This window comes from Pongo abelii, chromosome 10, assembly GCF_028885655.2.
Source record: "Pongo abelii isolate AG06213 chromosome 10, NHGRI_mPonAbe1-v2.0_pri, whole genome shotgun sequence".
In the NCBI taxonomy this organism is placed as follows: Eukaryota; Metazoa; Chordata; class Mammalia; order Primates; family Hominidae; genus Pongo; species Pongo abelii.
Genome location: NC_071995.2, coordinates 19,137,574 through 19,160,486, shown reverse-complemented (window position 1 = coordinate 19,160,486; position 22,913 = coordinate 19,137,574). Strand labels below are relative to the sequence as shown.

Here is a 22,913-nt window from a genome sequence, read left to right as displayed (position 1 = left end):
ATATTCCCATCAGGTTTTACCTCTACTCAATTGAAAGTGCTTTTTTGATGACCTCCAATGACCTATATGGTGCTAATCAGATCTCAATTTTACTTAACCTACCAGTAGCATTTGACACAGGTGATCACATCTCTCTTTTGATGCTTTATATAGTGTTACAGAATTCCATGCTCACTTGGTTTATCTTTTATATCTCTGACTGCTTCTCTTCAGTTTTCTTTTTTGGTTCTACTTTATCTCTTTGATTTTTAAAATGTTGGCATTACCACTAAATATTTGGACTTCTTTTCCTTTCTATTTGTACTCGTTCTCCTGTGACCTTCTCTGTTAATGTGGCTTTAAACCTTACGTATATGTTGATAATTTTCTCATTTTTACTTCTAGCCCAGATGAAAATGTTCAATAGTCACTTCACACTTTAATAGATCAAAATTGATCTCTTGATAATATAAGCCAAACTGTGCCTTTCATCTTCTCAGAGCCGTCTAATCATTTGGATTAAAGCTAATATTCTAATAATGCCTACGAATTTTTATATAACCTGCCCTTACCCTTACTCTTTCCCCCTGTAACCTCATCTACTACTAGTCTTCCCCTCATTCAAGTTAACCCAGCCACCTTAGCCCCATTGTCGTCCTCCCAACACCCCAAATAGACACCTTAATGCCTTTGCACATGCTGTTACTTCTTCCTGCCATCCTCTTCCTTCAGATACGTAGGCGGTTCACTCTCTTACTTCACTGAGGTCTTTTTCAAATGTCACCTTTTTAATAAGGCCTTTTCTTGCTTCCCCAGCTTAAAATTGCAACTACCTGACCCGTGTACTTTTTATGTTTCCTACTTGTTTTATTTTTCTCCCTAGTACTTATCAATGCCTTACAAGTGTGGATTTTATTTCTCTTAAAAGCTACATAAGGAAGGACTGGGTTTTTTGTCTCTTTTATTCATTGCCATATCCCTGAAGACTACAATATGGCTTAACTCATGGAAGGTGCTCAATAAATATTTTTTTTTTGGTGAACAAGCTCTTCCTATGGAACAGGATTATAACTCTTATAACTCTTACAGATATAAGCCTGTATGACTCCTGGTTGAATTCACATGGCTGTCCAACACCGTGGCCCCATACTGCATTAATTCTTACTACAACCTTCTGAAAGTAAATATTATTATTGTAATTTTTAATGCCTGAGAAAAATGAGTCTTATAAAAATTAAGTATCTTGCTTAAAGTGAGACACCTAATAAATAGTAGAAACAGGTTTGCATCCAGGTACAGTGAGGTAGATCCTAAACTATTAACTATTACTTTATGAATTAAAGAGGATAACAATGTTTTCATATGTGAAACACAAACTGGTTGCTTTGGAACCAGTTGATAATAAAATAAACGTATTTTACAAATGTATCCCGTGATTCATTATACATGGTGTGTGATTAATAAATTTGATCTTTATACTATAGACATTGCAAAATCATTGTTTAGTTTTAAAGCAATATGGAGAATGACGTGGTATGGATAGAGACATGAATGAGGCAGACAGAGTAAAAAAACATAGCACTAGCAGTAAGGAAATGATGTCATACTGAGTTAAAGGTTTAGTGCAGATAAAGAAAGGGTATTGATTCATGAGACATTTCACAAGTGACTTGTTATATACAGAGAGTGATAAAAGAAATTACCCCAGATACATACATGAGTGGCTCAGAAAGTTGGTGGGAAAGCAAGTCAAATTATGGAGTGGTCTGATGAACTTGAAGAAGTCAGAGGTGGAGTTTCTAACACTCAACTCTATTTTAGTGTGAATAGTAAAGTTAATGTAATAAGGTTAATACATTAAATAATGCTTTAAAAGAACTAAGAAATTGATGAAGAATTTTACTTGTACTTTCTTGATCTGTATTATACTAGCAGGCAGATGAGGGATGTAAGTGAAATATGTGTTGGCTGTTGAAATGCAAAAACATGTATCAACTGGCGATCTGTGACTTTTGCTAGATTTCTCTGTATGTTAAATTTCTCTGACACTAAATGACACACATATTTCCAACTTGGTCTGACACTTAGAATGTTTCAGAAACTTTTCTCAACAGGTCCATAAACTGGTTTGTTTATACAGTGATTTTTCTACTACTTCTTTTACTCATTTCAAACTCTGTTATTAAACTTAAATTTTAAATTTGCAATTAGGATAAGACAAGAAGAGCAATGCAATGGTAGGAGTCAGGAGTCAAATGTCAGGAATCTGAGATCCAAATTCCATGTCATTAGTAATCTGTGATATAACCTTGGGAACTGAAACTTTGGTGATACTTCTTATCCTTTCTAAATGACTCCAAAAACATATTCTTGAAGGTATAAATACGTATTATATATATTATAAAATATATATGTTTAATAAAAACTGTGTTAAGCCCAATTGTATTTCTTGTATAGGTAATAAAATTGATTATCAGGGAGGTTGAATAATTTTTCAAGGGCTACCCAGCTTAGGAGAGGCCTGAGTTGAAATTTTTCTTCAAGTATGTTTTTCTCCGAATCTTGTTCTCCCTCTATTACATTATTCTATCTTTTATTGTTATTTTTATAGCTTTCATAATGTGTAAGTAGATTGATGGGTACTAATGTATGAGGCACAGGATCAAATGTTGGCTTTTCTTCTTTATAGCTCTGTATACCTAGCATCTCTGAGTATTAATGTTTTTCATAGAAATGGAGACTAAAGAATTGTTGTCAATTAATGAAGTAATATTTGAAATGACTACCGTAGTGTCTAGCATTAACTATACTATGTGTACCATAAGACAATCTTGTCAAGACGAGAAGGAGTAGTCAAAGCAGAAAAGTTAGATGATTAGAATTCTTAGCAACACTCTCTCAGTCAGAGTCACACTGGAGTCTACTGTTTAACCTTAAATCTTAGTATTCCTTTCTTTATAGCAGAGAAAGAACAGCAAAATTTTCCAGAAGATTATCCAAGTCACCGTCTGATCACCAATTCAGTTCTTGAAATTTCTTGATCCTGGGAAGGGGTCTGTAGACACTTGACACAATTATGTCTAAGAATAAATAATTGTTAATAAATACATTGAATTCAGGTTTACAATCCAGTCAAGGAAGACTTGAAAATCCCTAAATAAAATGTTTAAAATTAATTTATTGAGACAAAAGGGTTGGAAAAATGACTCTAGTGTTTGTGGTAGCTGCCTGAAATAGCTAGAAGACTTAAAAAAAACACATATTGCTTAATCCATGTTTATTATAACTTGTTTATATTTTCTATTTCCTCCTCAAGAGCTATATATTATGTGCATAGTAGGCAGTCAACAAAAACTGGGAAAATAGATATTTGAATTAAAGAATAAATGACTAACATAAAACACTCTTTCCTCAATACTCTTCCTAGGCAGTTTCTTGCTTCTGTTCACTGAAGTCTACCAGTCTACTTATGCAGCTGTCCCTACAATATCTAGTAATTGATTATCTAGACTGTCTTTTGTGATTTTCAGCATCATCAATCAATTTATATCAACAGTTTATTGAGTAGCAGCCTCTTTAAAAATAATCATAAATTTTAGTTGGAAGAAAACAGAAGTTCCACCATTTTGGTAAATTAATGACATTTACAGCACTGTCAGAAACATATGGGCCTAGAGCCCAATTTAAAAAGGAAAGTGACACATACATTATGGTTCTTCCCTTTAACAACTACAGATAACTAAACCCAAGCAAGATAACCCAATTATCTGACATTCTGTCAAGAGTGGTTAGTGTATCAGTTAGACTGTCAAGTCTGAAAAGTCACTATTTGTGGAAGCTGTTCATTTTTCATTGGTCAAAAATGAGTCATACATACCAAAGCAAGTACAAGAATTCTAAGTTATTAAATGTAACAAGTGTTTGATTGAAATATACAAGTCTTGGTTTTGTTACAATAAAAGCAACACATATGAAGTTCTTCAGATAAGAAACAAGAAAGTAACTGTCGTTTTCTTATAAATATTAATGGTATACAAATGAAGTATAAAATTGAATTAGAAGAAAAGCAAGAAAAAATCCCCATTCAACATTTTCAAGGAGCAATCTTTTCATGAACAAAGATACAAAAAATTAAGATGGAGCCTGAAAATAAAAGCCTTATCCACTAACTAATACAAAATACAGAGAACTCTGAGTCTTCACAGCCGTGGAAAACAAAATAGAAGTGGAGAATAGAGAAGCCAGAAAAAAATCAGAAACTGTTTAGTAATTCCCCAATGCTCACAGAGAATCTCAATGCAGAAAATTGTATTTTAAAAGATGATAAGTGGTTGCTTAACAAGGCCTCCCCAGAAAACACTTTTTTTTGGCCAAATAACTAGATGCAGCCTTACATTTTCAATCAGGGTTAAATAAACATCATTTTTAAATCAGTACAAAACAACTCACACTATGAACAGGATCAATGTAACGATACTGTTTCAAAAACCTTTATTCAGAACGTCAGATTATGCTGTACGTCATTTAACTCAACTTCACCCAATTCCAGAGAGCTAGAGAGTCCATTTTTTTAAAAGAGAAAAATCGTCTTTTGTAATATGACTTGTTCTGATTACCTGCTGTTCTAAGGATAGTAGTCCAGGTAAATTAACCTGTAGGCAATACACATGTATGTGGTGTGATTATTTTTATTCATTCGATAGGTATTGAATGAATTATATACTGTGTGCAGTGTTCTGTGTTAAGGATGGATGGTTAAGTTTTGTCCTTACAGTGCAGAAGAGAACATAGGATTTGTCTATACCAAATCTCCTCTCCCCTTCATGTCTGCAAAAAGAATCTGCTTTTATTCAGACATCAAAAACCTTAAAGGAAGATGACCAGTTTAGAGATAAATTCTGAATATGCTAAACCAATCATGTAAGCTGAGTCATCAGATTGCCATCTGGTCATATGATGGGTTCATGATAAGGGACCCAATTCTGGCAAATAATATGAGAAGTTAACTCAGCTTTGGGGTTTATGGAAAAATTTTCTAACTGAGGAAGAGACATTCCCTTTACTCTTGCCGCATGGAATCATGTATGGATGTGAGACCCATCGTGTCAATCTTCTTGTAACAATGATGTGAAGTAGGCTAAGAACAAGTAAACATGGTGAGGATGGCACAGCAGAAAGATGGAAAGAAATTAGGTTATGACATCATCAGTGAGCTGCTGCAATAATAAACTTTGGAACCACACTACTGAAGAGCTTCTTGTTATGTGAGATAAAATAATTAATTCTTCATATAATTGTAAACCAGTTGAATCAGGGCTTTTTTTGTTGTTGTTGTTGTTACTTGCAGCTCTAAGTATCTTCAAGTGAAGAAGTATCTTCAAGTGAAGGAAGGGAAATGGTGAAGTAAAGTATGAAATATGTTAAGAACTGTATTGTAGATGTGTACAAGGGAGCCAAGGTCAGAGACATCTTTAAAGAGGATAAAATTTTGAGCTGAGTCCTAAAGGATTCTATACAGACAGACAAGGGAACAACTGCATTTCAAGAAATTGGAAAACTGTGTGCAAAGTCATCAGGGCATGAAAGACTTGAGAGTTTGAGTAACTACTTGAGAATAATAAAAAGAAAGATTATATTTGGATGTAGAAAGGCTTACAAGATGAGGTGGGAAGTAGGCAGAGTGGAAACTGTGAAGCTCCATTGCCAAGTCATGTTAAGAGAGAATGGATTTTCTCTCTTAACATGGATCTCATACTCTAATTCTAAACTCTGTCATAAGAAAAGAAGAAACTGGAATTAAGAAATTATGCTAACCAGCTGGAGGTTACCCATGACCTGGAGCCGACTTTATGAGTTTGGGATCAAGTTGTTACATGTATAGATTATTCTGAGAGCAGTGTGGAGGATGGATGGACTGGGGATAGGTAAGAATGAAAGTGAAGGGACCTAAACAGCCTGGAAGCGGTAGTGATAGTCCAAGTAGATGATACCAAATGTGCTAGCTATAAAGTAGAAAGGAAAGGACAACTTAAAGACAAATTTATGAGAAAAGAGAATCAAGACTTAAGAAATAAGTAAATAAAGATTATTGGGTAAGAATAATGTCTTCTAGATTTTCTGTGTTGGATATCTTAGTAATGGCTGTAAACTAGGGCATTGTGCATTTTTAAAAGTTTGGGAGTGGTGGGTGAAAGAATTGAAATGGTAGAGGGTAGGAATATTGAATTCAGTTTTGAATTTCTTAAGCTGAGATGCCAGTCATATACCATGGCTACATAAATATCTTAATAATGAGCCCTCCAGAAAAAAAAAAATCTGGTTACAAAATGTTCCCATAGGTTAAATCTCTTGGAATTATTTGTAAAATTTTTGGACAAAAGTCAAAGACATTTTTAGAGGATGTCTATTAAAATGATGATTCTTACCAGAGTAGTTAGCTAGTAATCTTTTTTTGTCTGTTAAGACTAATTTTGGTTTTTGAAAAGAAAGCCAGTTAATATGTGGAAAGGCGGATATTGGCTTTTCTTTCATGCCCTCTTCCTCTACCACTTTATGGAGAGATTTCTTGAATAATCTATGCTGTTTTACTTGTATGGCAGAAACTGCTACAGGTTTACCAAATTAAACTGCATTTTGCTTCTGTATATATGCATACATGGACCACTTTCCTTTGCCACCTTGCAGTTAGGTGGGGGCATTATTACTGACTTCTGGCCTACGGAATATAGACAAAAGTGATGTCTGCTATTAGCATCTAAAAGCATCTCCAACATCATGCTATGATTCTCTTGCTATGATTCTATGATTATATGCTATGATTCTATCTTATTTGGGTCCAGGTTCAGGGAATACATTTGAGAGTTCCAAATTTAGGGGATGTAATGGTTTCAATGTGTTCCCTTTAAAAATTCATGAGCTGGAAACTTAATCCCCAATGCAACAGTATTGACAGGTGGGGGTCTAATGGAAGATGTTCAGGATCCATTCACTCATGAATGGATTCATGCCATTATAAAAAAGTCTCCCAAAAGTCAGTTTGCTTTTCTTCACTCTTCTACAACATGAGGAACAACAGTCCTTTCCTCTGGAAGATGCAGTGTTCAAGGTGCAATCTTGGAAGCAGAGACTGGGCCCTTGCCAGACACCAAACCTGCTAGCATCTTGATCTTGGATTTTACAGCCTCCACAACTTAGAGAAATAATTTCTGTTGTTTATTTCTCAGATATTCTGTTACTGCAGCACCAATGGATGAGGATAGGGAATGACTGAGCCATAAGATTAAAGGATTCTGGGTAAGTCTCATCAATAAACTGATGACATTCAATTTTCTGTCACCATCCCAGATCTTTTCCCTGTCCCTCAGGCCTGTACCCTACTGCTTACTGTGTATTTTTAGCTGGAAGGAAACCAAACACTCATTTGCCTACATTTTATTATTGTCATGTTCTTTCCCATCCTAGAGGGATTTATTTTCTAACTCATTTAACTTGATGAAATGGGTGACTTAATTGTATTAGCATAATTGGTAGTTGCTTAATTAAACAGTGTTTTTGAGAAAACTGAGAAAGTCTTGGTTTTATGAAATAGGTGCTGAAAAATAAGTACAAAGTGAGTCTACTAAGCAGATTACTCAGTTATTGTTCTCATCACTCATGGTTTAATAGTAAAACTAAAAGAGCACACTTAATGTTTTATTTTTATTTATTTATTTTTTTTGAGATGGAGTCTAGCTCTGTCACCCAGGCTGGAGTGCAATGGCGTGATCTCGGCTCACTGCAACCTCCGCCTCCTGGGTTCAAGTGATTCTCCTGCCTCAGCCTCCTGCCTCAGCCTCCTGAGTAGCTAGGATTACAGGCACCTGCCACCACGCCCGGCTAATTTTTGTATTTTTAGTAGAAACGGGGTTTCACCATGTTGGGCAGGCTGGTCTCAAACTCCTGACCTCATGACCTATCCTCCTCGGCCTCCCAAAGTACTGGGATTATAGGCATGAGCCATCACGCCGGGACACATTTAATATTTTAAATATCAATTAGATACTATAAAAGAAAGATTCTGGAAACAATCTACTATCTACTTCAAAGCTCCTTCAAGGATACAATTTTAGTGGGCTTATTGTATATACCTACTCATTAACATTTACAACTGACAGCACTTGTGAGTCATGCCAACAACTAGGGGCAACAATTTTGAGCTTTTAAATATCTCAATTTGCAATATGGTTTTCATTTCAGTTTTGCTCTTAAGTTAAAAAAAAAGTCACATCTTCAGTACTTGAATGAGTTCCTAATTGTTGATAGAAAAAGCAAACATTTTATGAATTCTTCAAATTACACTTTTTTGAAAGTAGATGTTGAATTAGAAAGAAATCTGAATTGGGCATGAGATATCATAAACATATTTTAATTTCAATTCTTTAATCAGCTAGATGATTGTCATTGGAAAAATCAGTTAACATGTTGAGATCCCTTTCTGGGATAGCAGATGATCCTTCAAGTCCCATTTGACTTCAAAATACTGTAACTCTATGAATATCTGTTAGTGTATTCCTTTTGGATGCCAAATTCAAATATTATTAGAAGACAAGAATAATTTCTAAACAGAATGCCTTTTTGCCAACCATATTTTTTGTTGGCTAGAGCAATTCAGTCTGATTGAGAAACGATAAATAATTAAACACTATAATACTGCTTTTCAAGGTCTTAACCCAAATCCCTAGTATAAACTATGACAGTGGGGGACTAACATTATTATAAGGAAACCAGATTACTATCTAAGGAAGCAGTGATGTAATTGGATGTGGTTATTATAATGAAAAATTGCTGGACAGTGGATTAGGAAGCTCAGTTCCCAAAGGCCTGGGTGGGTCCAAGTTTCAACATTTGAGTTCATTATGTATATACATAATGTTCATTTCCATAATTCTTCACTTTTTCTTAACAAAACAGAAGATTTTGAGGGAAAAATGATTTAAACCAGTGATACATTGATGCTGGAGCTCTATTCTTGGCTTTTGACTTGATTTGTGGTAGAAGTTTGTATAAGATTCTATTTTCATAAGTATTTAATAGCAGTAATAAGGCTTAAATGACACCAAATTAATTTAAAGATTGTACGGTATTTTAAAAATCTTTTTATTAAAGGAACTACGTAAAATCTCTATTGCATAAAATAGAAACAAAACAGACAAAAACAACTGTTCCTGTATTATGCCTTCACTGGAAAACTATGCTAATGGATTTTACAGATTATTGTGTACAAAGGAAACCTTGTTACCACTATCTGCCTCTTTTTCTTCAGGTTGGTTGGGATAGAGAACAGTCACTTTTGGTTTAAGCAAGTTGCTGAATGTAGGGATTCTATCCTGTGTATACATTTCTGAGGACAACAGAGTGGAAAGATGATTACAGCAGATCAATATTAAAAGTCAGTGAGACATATCTTTCCCTAACAAAAGATGAAGCAATAATTCATTATTTATTACATTGTAAAGGTAAAAAAATAAATTAGTTGCAAAATAATGATTCTCAAAGGTAAAGGGCTGAGGCTTTAAAGCCCCCTATGGATTCTGTATCATGTGTGCTCTATTGCTCTGCAAGACCTCCCTGAAGTACAGCTCTTTCCCCTTGCTTCAGGGAGTGTTCCAGACATCAAAGGAGAAAGAGAGAGCATTTACCTCCTTTGTGTATTCATTTGTAAGCCTTTATCAGTATTTAAAACTGACTGAATGGGAGCACACAGACTTTTTTATTCACTGGATGTCTGGCCTTGCCTCTCTGCTTTTATTTGGAAAAGGTCATAGGCAAAACTGTAAAGTGGACAAAATTTGTTGAGTTCCCTCTCTCTACTCTGTCCCTGCCACGTGGCCAGTGGGCTCTTTCCTCCTGCCTGGATGCTAATGTTAGCCCTTGAGCTTCTTTAAGGCAAGGATCATCCTTTGTTTTATCGTTAATAGTTCAACAGTGTCCATCATCTCAATGTTTGTCACATTAATGAAAAAATGATAAACTAATTCCCATAATCATTAGGTTCAGAATATATATTTTCATATTAGAAGAGAACTGCTGGAAGAGAGCAATACTTAACCTCAAAGAGTGACTTGCAAATGAGAGAATTTCAGGCATTAGGGGATACGTATTGTGGAGAGTGGGGCGAGAGAGAAAACTGTGACTTTGAATCGCATGATGCCAAATTTCCACATCTTTTTGCTTCATTTAAAGTCATCTGTGACTTGAGAAATTGCCCCAAAATTTTAGATAAAAGAGTTTAGGGAGGGTTATTTTAAAAAAATAAGTGGACAGATTTTTGCATCATCTCAGTTTTATGGATAGCATATTAAAGTCACACGATATGGTCATTTAATACCCTCTATCAGAGACAACATTGGCTTAATTCATTTCGTGGTTTTCTCAACTGGTACAGAAGATGCTGCTCCATCAACTTGTTCTTAGGCCCTAACTCCTGTCTTGGTTCGTCCTGGACTTCTGCTCATATTTTCCCTCTTCTCCACTTTTGGTTTCACAAGTGATATCCATTGCCTGGTTTCTGATCAGGTCAATCTCCTGGAATTGCTTTAGCTAGGCCAGCTCTTAGTTGACCTCTGAAGCAGCTCTCCTCCACCCAAGTCTGCATGTGCACAGCTGGGTCCAGGAAACTTAATCCTATTCATACATTGAATAGTAAATTATTGAATGTCTATAAAGTGCCAAGTACTGTTCTAGGTACTTGTGATATATCAGTGAATAAAGCAGAAAAAAGATCCTTACACTGATAGAGCTTGCAGATGGGGAGCCTCACTTCAGGTTATCCCCATACTTTGAAAGGAACACTTTGAAGAGATTTTTGCATTAGGTGCCTTAAGTGACACTTTATAAAGGAGCTGTGTTATAAAATGGCTTCCTACCAGACAGTTTTTCATTCCAATTGGTTCTCTCTTGGAGTTTGTTCAATCAGACTTGGTAGGAGGAGTGGGAAAGACTGCAATACTGCTGTTCTACCTGTGATATATCCCATAGCATACTGATGCTCCAATTTCTAAAAACACATATTTAAATTCTTTATCTTCCATAAGAAATACTTATTGTAGGTCAGGTTCTCTGGTACAGGGCGTGAGACAGAATTTCACTGTTTGTGATTTACTGAAGAAGTGATCTTCAGGAAAAATCTTGTGAGGGAGTAAGAGCAGAATTATAGGGAAGGGAAAGGAATTAACAAGGATGAGATCTTGGGTCAAGTCTAACCTTGATTGGATTTATGGGGAGGCTCTGGAATGTAAATTATATCTTAGAGATTTTCCCACTTCGTAGGCCAGGGGGCTATGGAATCAGAGGCTGATTCTCCAGAGAAGGGGCCATATTTAGTTAGCAGTCACTGCAGCAGATGGGAGTGGGTGCAGCAGCCAGGTAGAGGCACACAGCAGTGCCTTTGACAGCGCCCAATTTCATATTCCCTGAGTACCATGGAATTTCCAGTACTGTGTGTGAAAATATTGATGGCCTTACAGACATTTCTGTGGATTCATAATTTTTAAAACATTTTTTGAGTATCTACTGAGTTACAGATACCGTGCTGGATTGGTACATGGAAGAGTATGACATGATTGTTGTCTTGAGCTACTCTGTGGACTAAGAGGGGGGAAGGGACAGGGCAGCAGGAGTGTCAAGGGAGTGTGATATGATGTCCGGCAGAGTCATGAACAGTATGCTGTGGGACATGATGTGGAAGCAATACTCAATCCCAGATGGTGGCTGGGAGAGGGTCAGGGAAATCTTGGATGATGTGACATCCTAGGCAATCGACTCAGAGCCTTCATAAAGTCGGTTATATTATTTTCCTGTGGCTGCCGTAACAAGTTAACACAAACTGGTGATAACAGAAATGTATTCTCACAGTTCTGGAGGCCAGAAGTCCAAAATCAGGGTGTAAGCAAGGCTGTGCTCTCTCCCAAGGCTCCAGGGGAGAACCTTCCTTGCCTCTTCCAGCTTATGGTAGCTCTAGGCATTCCTTGGCTTGGGGCTGCAATCAGTGCCTCCCTTTTCGTGACCTTCTCTCTGTGTGTGTCTCCTCTTCTGCCTCTCTTTAGGTCACTTGGCATTGGATTCAGGGCTCACCCTGATAATCCAGGGGGATCTAATCTCAAGATCTTTAATTAAATTCTATTGTCAAAGACCCTTTTTCTCCATAAGGTCACATTCACAATTCACAGGTTTCTGAGGTTAGGCTGCCGACATATCTTCTTTGGGGCCACCACTCAACTCAATACTTCACTAGTGGTTAAAGTGTTTCCTATTCCAAATGGAAAGGGGCACTACATTTAAGCTTTTGTAATTAATTGTTACTTAATGGGGGAAGGGACTCCTGGGCATAAGCTCCAAATGTTATGGTTCCCATTTATAGCCACCTTTTAGGATGCAAACTGTGAGGTAAAGCTTTTAAATTCAAACACAAAGCTTCTAGTTAACTCACTTGCCTTGGAAAATAGGGGCTATTCATCCTGCATTCGCTCTTTCAGTGGAAGAGACTCACGTGAGCCTAAGTCAATTTCACCTCTCAGAAAGGCTACCCACAGTGATGCCAAGTAGTCAAGATGGTTTTCATTCCAATCTTACTTATTCATAGCTCAATATCTGGTGAGGCAACTTTCTGATCACTGATAGTGACAGGTGGAAGTTGTGGAGCAGGGAGCGCTGTCGAGGATATATAGAGTTATAGGGCTTGGTGAATAATTGGTCATGTTAGTGAGAAACAAGGAAGACCTCAAGACCTGTGTGAGCAAGACAGAATATTTATTTCAGTGTTGAATATGGTGAATCTGAGGAAGCAGTAATTCATCCACGTGAAAAAAAATCTCATTAAACCCATGACTGATGGGTTTCTAGTTTTTTTTTTTTTTTGAATAAGACTTTTTTCAAGGAAAGATATTTTGAATATTTTTTTTCATGAATCGTGAGACGCGAGCTGGAACTTTAAAGTTTTAACACAAACATTTTGCACAGAAGCAATCACTCCCTACATATGATGCTAGGCTTGAGCTATTTTTTAACTCTGATACATTTTAAATATAATTAATATTATTTTATGCTTAGTGCATGTTGCCTGATTCTTAATTTTTATTTGTTTTAAGGTGATGTAGGCATTTTTGAATCTCCCCCCTTAGAGGATCAGGAACAATAACTAATAGGTCATAGGTTTAATACCTGGGTGATGAAATAATCTGCACAATAAATCCCCATGACACATGTTTACCTATGTAACAAACCGACATGTGTGCCCGTGAACTTAAAAGTTAAAGAAAACTCCTTCCTTGTTTTTATTTCTCTTTTTTCATATTCTTACAAACAAAGCTCTCAAAACAGTCCATTTATAATTTATATTCTTTTCTATTCCTTCTTAGTTTCTCCTTGAATCACTGAAAGGAAAAATGGGCTTGATTTTTTTTTCAAAAGGATGAGAATTATACACAAAAAAGCTTCCCTTCCAACCTTTTTGGAAACAGTGACGTAATCGTGTTTACGTGAATTTGCAAGTATGACATTGATTTTACCACTTTGTGTGCACCCATTGTTGCCTTTCAAATGACTCCACTTTTCATACAACTTTAGCAAATGAAGAACTTACTGAGGTGGTGCAAGTGTTTTAACAATCGTTAGTCAATTAGAATAAGTCTCTAATATTTTATTATATTTTTAATATACTTTTAAAACATTGTTTTTTGTTTTTTGTTTTTTGTTTTTAACGGAGTCTTGCTGTTGACAGCCCAGGCTGGAGTGCAATGGCACGATCTCGGCTCACGGCAACCTCCCAGGTTCCAGCAATTCTCCTGCCTCAGCCTCCGGAGTAGCTGAGATTACAGGTGCCTGCCACCAGGCCCGGCTAATTTTTGTATTTTTAGTAGAAATGAGGGTTTCACCATGTTGGCCTGGCTGGTCTCGAACTCCTGACCTCAGGTGATCCACCCGCCTTGGCCTCCCAAAGTGCTGGGATTACAGACGTGAGCCACCACGCCCACCTAAAACATTGTCTTTTATGTATTTTATACTTTATATATTTTTATATTTTTGTTCAAATATTAAAATAAAAATTGTTATCTGGCTATGTTACTTTTTTAATATGCCTGCATTTTAATAATGCATGCAAAAAACAATAAAGTTTTAAGGGAATTAAACATTGAGTTTAATGGAGTCATACATTTAATATGACAGCGTAACACCACCAAGTGTATCCACTTAACTTTCCTTTGCCCCAAAGTAGCTTTCTGAAAAACTGAAGAAAATAAGACTTCATTCAGAGCTTTAATAAGAGTCTATTCATGGAAGCGCCTCATGCCAGTCAATGTATCTTATGTTTTATTATAGTAACATGCTAGAGGAATTGTTCTGCTTTTTAAATTAGGCATTTAAAATGAAAATAAGCATCAAATCAAACAGTCTCTGACCAAGTTCCTGTGTATCTTCTTTGCTATGTCTTCTTGAGTGATTTTCATGAGAAGAGTGATCTCATTATGAGTAACATTTCTTGAAGCAGAAAAATATGACACTCCAAAATGATATTGACTTGCTGTTTTCCTGTTATTTAGTGGTCTCAACTATCAATCAAAGCAACTAAATGATGCCTGTCATAATTCATGAGAGTAAAACGTAGATCTAATTTTATCCTTAGGTCATTGAAACTTATAATTGTTAAAACTTTGTCCTGTGAAATTAAAATTAAATCAACAAGGTTAATAATACAAAGAAAAGTAGGAAGAACAGTATGCAAAGAATATTATGTTCAATAGGATCAAGTATAGGTGATGATAGGAGAAATTGTTTTTTTTGAAAACAGGATTGGAACAAAAATTTGTTATTAATAAGTGAGTTTTTAACATTAGAAGGATTTTATTCTTAACTCTCAATTATATAATCACAAAAAAATCAATGTTTCAGGAAAACACACTCAATCCTAACATAAAATTCATGTCACTTATCACAAAGTTAGATAGTCAAGTGTATAAAGGAGAAACAAAACAGAAATAGTAATTTTAAACCACATGAGACATTGCAAAGAATTTTTTTGTTAATAAACAACCCATAAATACCTTTACATACTACATTTCAAAAATGATGCATCTATGAATAATATGATAAAGGTCATAGTGTTGAAGACTTTAAATTCAAGGTCATCATGTTGAAGACCTGAAATTAAATTCAAGGTTGTAGTGATGAAAAATTCAAAGTCAAGGTCTTGATGATAAAGACTTTAAATCCAAGGATATATTGCGTAAGAAAGGACAAACCACTAGCATTCAAGTTATTTATCCAGTTAGTTCTCTGTGAGTACAAAATATAAGAAATCACTAAATGGATTGGCCTAATTACAAATTTTGTTTCATTTATAAATAACTCTCAACTTCAGGAAATCTTTTCACAGAATCATTCAGTCACATGGTATCTATCTACCCTTGTGTAGGTATTTCTGCTACACTTTAAATCCTTATTCAAAACAATTCCCTCTCCATTTCTCTATGTTTTTAAGTATAAAATATTTTAAAAGAAAGAAATGTTGGCTGGGCTTGGTGTTTCACACCTGTAATCCCAGCACTTTGGGAGGCCAAGGCAGGCAGATCACGAGGTCAAGAGATGAAGACAATCCTGGCCAACGTGGTGAAACCCTGTCTCTACCAAAAATACAAAAATTAGCCAGGCATGGTGATGCGTGCCTGTAGTCCCAGCTACTCGGGAGGCTGAGGCAGAAGAATCGCTTGAACCAGGGAGTTGGAGGTTGCAGTGAGCCGAGATTGCGCCACTGCACTCCAGCCTGGTGACAAAGTGAGACTCCAACTCAAAATAACAAAAAAAAAAAGAAATGTCTGTCCCTTAGCTAGAGAAAAAAAGCAACCCATTTCCTTCTTTACTTCAAAAACACAAAACAAACCAACACAATCCAATTCCTAATGTAATGTCATACAGAACCCAGGGCCTGGAACAATATTTCATTCTGGTTTTCCTGCTATATGCTGAGAATAATTTAGTTATTTACATTATTGAGAAATCTATTTAGCAGACTAGAATCATCCCAATGCTTCCATCAGCAGAAGGCTTGCTAAAAAAGGCACGAGCAGTGGCATCTACGAACGGGAACATCAAAGACTCTACTCTGTCTTTCTCCTCATCTTCTGATTCATCCATATCTGCTGAATCATCATCATCATCATCATCATTTTTTCTCTTCCCCCTCATCTTTCTCTTCCATCTCTTCATATTCATCAGGACCCATTTCCAATCATACTATAGACACCCTGAACGTTGGACATGCCATGTGGAATTGGAGAATGGCAACATTAAAGATATTTAAAGTAAAGGAAATGGTAGGTATAATACCATTCCATATATCCTGGTGTTGTAGAGAATGTGGTACAGCTGCTCTAGTCATATCCCCAACCTGGGCTGATAATTGGAAATTCACAAGCTAATCCAGGTCCTTGAACTTCTTCTACTTCACCTTTAGCATTCGTTAGTCTCCACTAGCAACCGTCCAACTGACAAGCCTTCTCAGGAATAGCATCTTTTGACGATCTTAATTTGGTATGTGAAGAAATAGTGGGGTGGTTGTACAGAAGCTAAGTTCTGGGAGAAACGATGGGGAAACTGAAATGCTAATATCCTCAGGTGTTGCTACAGAAGTTCTGGCATCTCATGAATCAGTCTTATTTCTTCACTAATAATATTTCAAATTTATGCTTTGGGAAAAGTTTAGTGCTCTAGAAATTTTCAACAGAATGAGTATACATTAGCCTTTGGATTTTATGGTTTATAACTGATATTGCACAGAAAGTGTTTTTATACCACATATTCTTCCAAAAACATTCAGTCTCATAACTAGATTTTACATTAAAATCTTCAAGGAGTAGATATACAAATTGCACTTGTCATTTAAAGCTACAAGAAAGGCATCATTCAGATTTGAAATTCTGTTTGGATTTAACTCCCCGATTAACAGTAGCAACTGTCCAACTGGTAGATTTTGAAAATTATGACAAATTATCCTCTTAAATAAAAATGACATTGACAAAGACTCAAAACTGCCTGAATTTTATGGTCTGTATCAATTATAAGGTAAAGAAATCTTCTGCTTCCTCTGAAGCTGCCCCATAGAGAAGCTGGCAATTAAAAAGGCATCCTTGCCTGTTTAGTTAATCTTACCAGTAAAGACGATGGGCAACCTGGATGCTTTGCAAGGAGCGGTGGAGTAGAAGTTGCGCTAAAGGACTCTCAAGGTTCCATTCAAACTTGACAGCCTGAAGTAAGAGACACAATTACTTTACTTCTCAGTAACAAAATTATAGCAGAATACAGAGGGACTTCAGAGGCTTGAGAAAAGACTGGAGAAAACAGCATGCACATTTTAACAAAATGCTAATAACACATTCGATGATTTTATGAGTCGGTATATGACTAATAACAAAACACACATACATTACACCATTTGGATTTGTGTAGTCTTGCTTCCTTTCCTTGTATATGGATAAAAAATAAGGGCAGGTGGTTGGTGGAGTTCAACCATGTGCCAGGGGAGAATACTGACACGAAAAGTCCTGGATTATTAAATACAATATTATTAAGCCACAGATATTTTTTCCTATTTGGAGATGAAATTAATGCACACTCAAAGCCTTAACAGAAATCATCAACTGGTGTATCATTATTAACCTCCAGGCCTTGAGGTTTTGCTTAAAATTTCAAAACTGACTGTTACTATCATAACTCAGTCCCAAATCCTTTCTTTCATCTCCACTGTGAACAACTCTTAACTTTTTATGATACTCAACTGGGTAGAAAACACAGATAACAGTGGCAGCCCCCACTATCCTTAGGGACCTAATTTAGGGCTTCACTTGTCCTCTGCAGGGACTTCACTCACAGCAATCTATAGCTGAGCTGCTGTCATCATCCCAGGAATCTGAATATATGAAAATGAAAACCAAGTTCTCATAAAAATGCTCATTCCTGCTTGAGAGACAAAGCATATATCTTTAGTTGTTTGATAAACCATTTAAGTCTCTCTCTTACACACACACACATGTGCATACACACACATACTCTCTAAAAGCTTCAGAGTCTAAGCCAGGCTTTATACCACAGTACAGACAGCAGGAAAAAATGAGTACAATATCCAGTCATACATACACTTGAAGAAACACTTCAATATGCTAGCCATCCTCAAGAATGAGAAAGTTTATAAATTCCTAAGGTGTGAGGGTGCTGAAGATGAGTTCGGCAAATTTGCGTAAACTCCTGATGCTGTCTGACTGTAGAAGGACAATAATGTGTGCTGTCTTAAACTGTAGCCATGGCACTCTCTCACTTACGTGCTACCGCTGGACTGACTAGGTCATGGGTTTTATTTATGCCCTAATAGTGAGCATATTATATGAGCATATGAGCAGGAGGTATGTTTCAGAATTACCTACATGCTTGCCTTTTTAGATGTCTGCCCATTATTTCTTGAACCCAGTATCTGTTTGTTACCCCTCGCTTCCTGCTTTACTCTGTCCACTGATACAATTTCCCCCTAAATCCTGCCTGACCATCTAGAATGTAGACAATTTTTCTGGTGAACACCACATTATCTGAAGTGGTTTGCAGTAATCCCTGGGTCTGGGTCTTATTTGACTCTTAGCTATGAACTGTATCTTCTGTTTTGTTATGGCCTTAGGGTCCTTTCTTACAGCTTTAATATAGACTGCATAATTCTAACATGATAATACATAACAAAATAGCATGACTCCAGAAAACAACCAACAGGTTAGGATTTTTTATGTGTTGGAAAGTTTGAAATTCAAGGTAGAGTATAGAAGTCCAAGGACAATGAATGTTTTGAAATTCTTCCAGTGTTTTTTTTTTTTAATTTTCTAGTCACATTATCTATTTATTTCCATCTCAGGACATTTTATAACTTTCCTTTTTAATCGTAACATAGTTGAAACTTTAATTTTGCCTTCTGTGTATTTGCTGTGTTAGATTGTGTGCACCCCGTCTTATACATTTGGATTTGCGGCAGTATGGGTCTCAATGACATTCCTGATGCCAAGTGTACTTACTTAGATAGAGACTTTCAAATGAGTTTAATGTCTACAGACTTTTGTGAAAACGTATTCTCCTGAATTGGGCTAGAAATAACATGTTGCCATACCCATGAGTCATGAGATGAACGGTAAACTTGTAAGTTAGATTAACCCTTATTTTCGAGAAGGATTGGATTGTACTCTATGGTACAGCTATTTCTAAACCAGCTCTCTTTTTTAAGGAGAACTTCAGAGAAATTCATAATCTCTGTGCAGTCATACTCTACTAAAGTTTATTAATATAGGCTCCTTCTACCAGTTTCCAGTCACTTTTCAAAACCTGAGGCAACTGACATTCAAACTAGCTGTAACAACCTGACCTTTCAGATTAAAAAAAAAGCTGGATTAAAAACAAAACAAAGCATAAAAACCACAAGTTTAGATCTATTTAGCTGTCAGCATACAGTCATCCTGGAAAAAACAAAAACAACTTACCTTCTATTCTATATCTATTAGATATTCTGTTATTTACGTGGTCATGTGTGGCATGTGTAATTTACTTGTTTATATTTCATCATATTCAGACTAAATCAGTCTTTGCTTACATTTCTAGATAACTTTATATTATTTTCTAAAATTACTCCAACATTGTGATATTTGATGTTACTAAAATGTACTATTTGGTGGCAAAATTTGGCTATTAGAAATTACTATGATAAAATTTATGATCAATATTATAAGCCTCTAAAGAAGTGCAAGAAACTCATAAATTATGAAAAGCTGCCTAGCAAATGATTATTTTCTACATAACATTTATTTGGTAATTTTTATCATTTTATATATACATATTTATAAATTTTTATCATGAGCATGTCTATTTTTTCATGTTCTAATTGATAAATGAAATCATTTAAAAAAATTTTTCCTTTTTGGAATTAATGTATTTTGTAATTGTAACAATTTCAGATAGAGAATGTCTTCATTACCCATGTTGACATCATTTAGTCCCTAGGGTGGCCAAATTGCAATATCACTTCTAGATAGACTTGTTGATTCACTGGGAACCTTTTAGAGATAATTAGTTAAAACCCTGGGTTTCCTTAGCAACTCTGCTATTCTTACCTGAACTAGCTGTGGGAGATATTCCAGTAGTTCATCATTCAAGAGGTTGTCTAATTGTTGAACTGCCACTTTACGAATTTCTTGATCTGGAAAACTAATACACAGTAAATATATCCACTAAGCCGTTAATGGTAAGGAATAATGCATAAGACATGTCAGGGAGAACAGAGAATGAATTCTACCCCCAGTGCATAAGGTAAAACAACTATCCCACAATTGATTAAGGTAATATTAGCACCAAATAATTATTATTTTTCCATATTCTATACTCTCATGTGGACTGCAGTAGGAAATCCTTTCAACTAGACTTTGGAAATGTGGTTTTAAGTCTGATTCCTGCCAGCTTTCTTATCTATAAAATATGGATTATGGATAATCTAAAATCTTTTCTAAAGTAGTATGAAAATCTTTGCTTCTTATTTAGCCAACCATTTGATAAATAAGTTATTACCAATTGGAGATCTGATTATATGATTAAAAATGGGATCTAATATTTTTAACTAGTCTTAGCCAGATCTCATCACTAACCAGAAATCTGAAGTTCTTTAGAATAAATAAACAAAAATAATTTAATACAGCTAAATCTTACTAGACTGTGAAGTTCTTGAAGGAAACTGTGCCTTATTCATTTTTGGATGGCATTTGCCTGTTGTAAGATTTAGCACCCATTAGGCACTTAATAAATGTTTTTTATTTAAATAAATTTGTGAAGGTATTTAGCATTTGAAGTCCTGTTCCAAAGACAATTTATCCTGAAATGGATTCCTCAAATTGTCATCTTGCTCCATCAGAAGAAATAGATTCAATTATCTCAAAGTTCCTGGGAAGTGCTTGGAGATAATTTTGGCTCCATATTGCTTTGACATGATTAGATATTACTAGGGCTTTGGTAAGAAGAATTAATTTTAAAGAAACAATTTTTTAGAAAAAAATTAACAAGCATAATTTAAAACGTGAAAGAATTGCTTATAGTAATTTATTTACAAATAAATAAACAAACAAACCAGAAATTACTTTTGTAGACAACTAACTGAATGCTTTTCAACCAATCAGGTGAGGGCTCTAAAGATTGGCTTCCAGTAGGAGGTTAGAAAACTGTAAAGTCTTTAATGGTCAGTGTTTTCTCCGCATATCAGGTTACTGAAGGGTTAAATGGGAACTATGCTGCCATCGAGTCAAGTAAACAATGGTATCACACAATTCAACTGTCCTTGATGGCAGCTTCAAATGGAATGCTAAGCAAGTTACATATTTTTTCTTCATTAAACTGAGCATTTTAATTGCAAAGAGAATTTTACCTATAAGGTTAGTCAGTCAAAACTCTTATTTCTGACCTGCAAGTACATTTCCAGTATTTTTCTCCCTTTGAACATTCTAGCAACGAGACCTACTGAGAACTGCGGTCCAGACACATTTGGTGAAGTATTGCAAAGGTCAGAAGATCTCAGCATAACGTCATGCACAGGTGGAGGGCAGAAAGAGTGCAATTAAAATGCAAAGCTAGAAGCAGTTCAGCTTGTTTTAGTACATTAAGACTTTAGATTCTCCTAACTAAATGTGACTGACTCTAATTTATTGCTCTCAATTATTAAACTATTTGTCTGAAACTTGTAGACATCAAGGTCGGTGTGAGGACAGTTTGAAGTCTTGGAGGGAATAGTTACTAGGTAAGTTTTGTTGCCTAAGTGATGACTTGTTAAGTTAGCTATCAGTCGCCCCTGTTTCCCTGTGTGACTATTTTACCTTATTGATAGAAATGACAAAAAAGGAGTATAAAAGGAACATCACAACAAAACAAAGCTCTTTGGTGAATGCTATACCTTTAACTATGTGTTTATTTCCACTAGAATGCAAACTCCAGAAAAGTAGTAAATTTTTGTCTGTTTTATTCGTAGATGTGTCCCCAATGTCTTCAGATTTGTAGGCACTCTCTACATATTTCTTAGAAGACTGTTGAACCTGAACTCATTGTCATTACACCTAAACATCTTTACTACCAGCCTTCCTCACTGTAGTCTGTGTTATCACCTTTCTCCAATTACATAGACTTAAAATGTTAAAGGTAATATTTTGCCTCTCTTTATTACTTTTTTCACCTTTCCCATCTGATGGAATTCTATTCATCCATGAACTCCAAGCTCAAGCATCAATTTACCTGTGAAGCTGTTCCAGCAATATTTTAACACCCTGTGGAGTTGATAACTCCCTTCTCTATAAAATTCTATATTATATACATCATTGAGGGCAGGCTCATTTATTTATGCTTCCCTAGCCCAAGCGCAGTTGAATAAAAGTTTGTGGAATTCCTAGTATTCTCTTATCTTTACATCTAATCAGTTGCCGAGTTCTGTTGATTTTTCTATCCTAATGGCTCTAGCCTTCAATGCTTGCTTTTAATTTCTTCTGCTGCTATCTAGTCTAGGCCATAATTACCTCATGCTAGTACTAACATTTTTAATAGTAACACCTTATCAAATCCCCTAAAGTATTTTATTTCTCATAAAACATTAAATGGTTTTCTATATCCAATAAACCTCCCTTTAGTACACACTGCAATCTAAATATTCAAGGCTAGCAAAACACTCTAGATTTTTCTTCTACCATTAATATTCACTGAACCAGGCTGGCTCATCGATATATTCTACTCTGAAAATGCATGTGCATTTTCACCGTTGTGCACACACTGTAACATCTGCTGGAAAACCCTCCCTTAGTTCTTTAAGTTCTAGTCCTCCTTCAAAATGTAGATCAAATTCCCTTGAAGGTGCC

General features: G+C 35.7%; 1 protein-coding gene and 1 pseudogene across 2 annotated transcripts in view; both read right to left on the bottom strand.

Moving 5' to 3' along the window:
• Positions 1-22,913, bottom strand: part of PIK3C2G (phosphatidylinositol-4-phosphate 3-kinase catalytic subunit type 2 gamma) — a 400,993-nt gene that overhangs the window by 216,206 nt on the left and 161,874 nt on the right. For both annotated transcript variants that reach the window (XM_024256898.2, XM_024256899.2), the window contains 2 exons: positions 20,145-20,238; positions 17,161-17,255 (listed from right to left, as the gene is read on the bottom strand). In XM_024256898.2, the coding sequence (XP_024112666.2) occupies positions 17,161-17,255; positions 20,145-20,238 (189 nt within the window). The remainder of the gene's footprint in view (positions 1-17,160; positions 17,256-20,144; positions 20,239-22,913) is intronic.
• On the bottom strand, positions 16,061-17,023 carry LOC134759457 (F-box only protein 3-like; annotated as a pseudogene).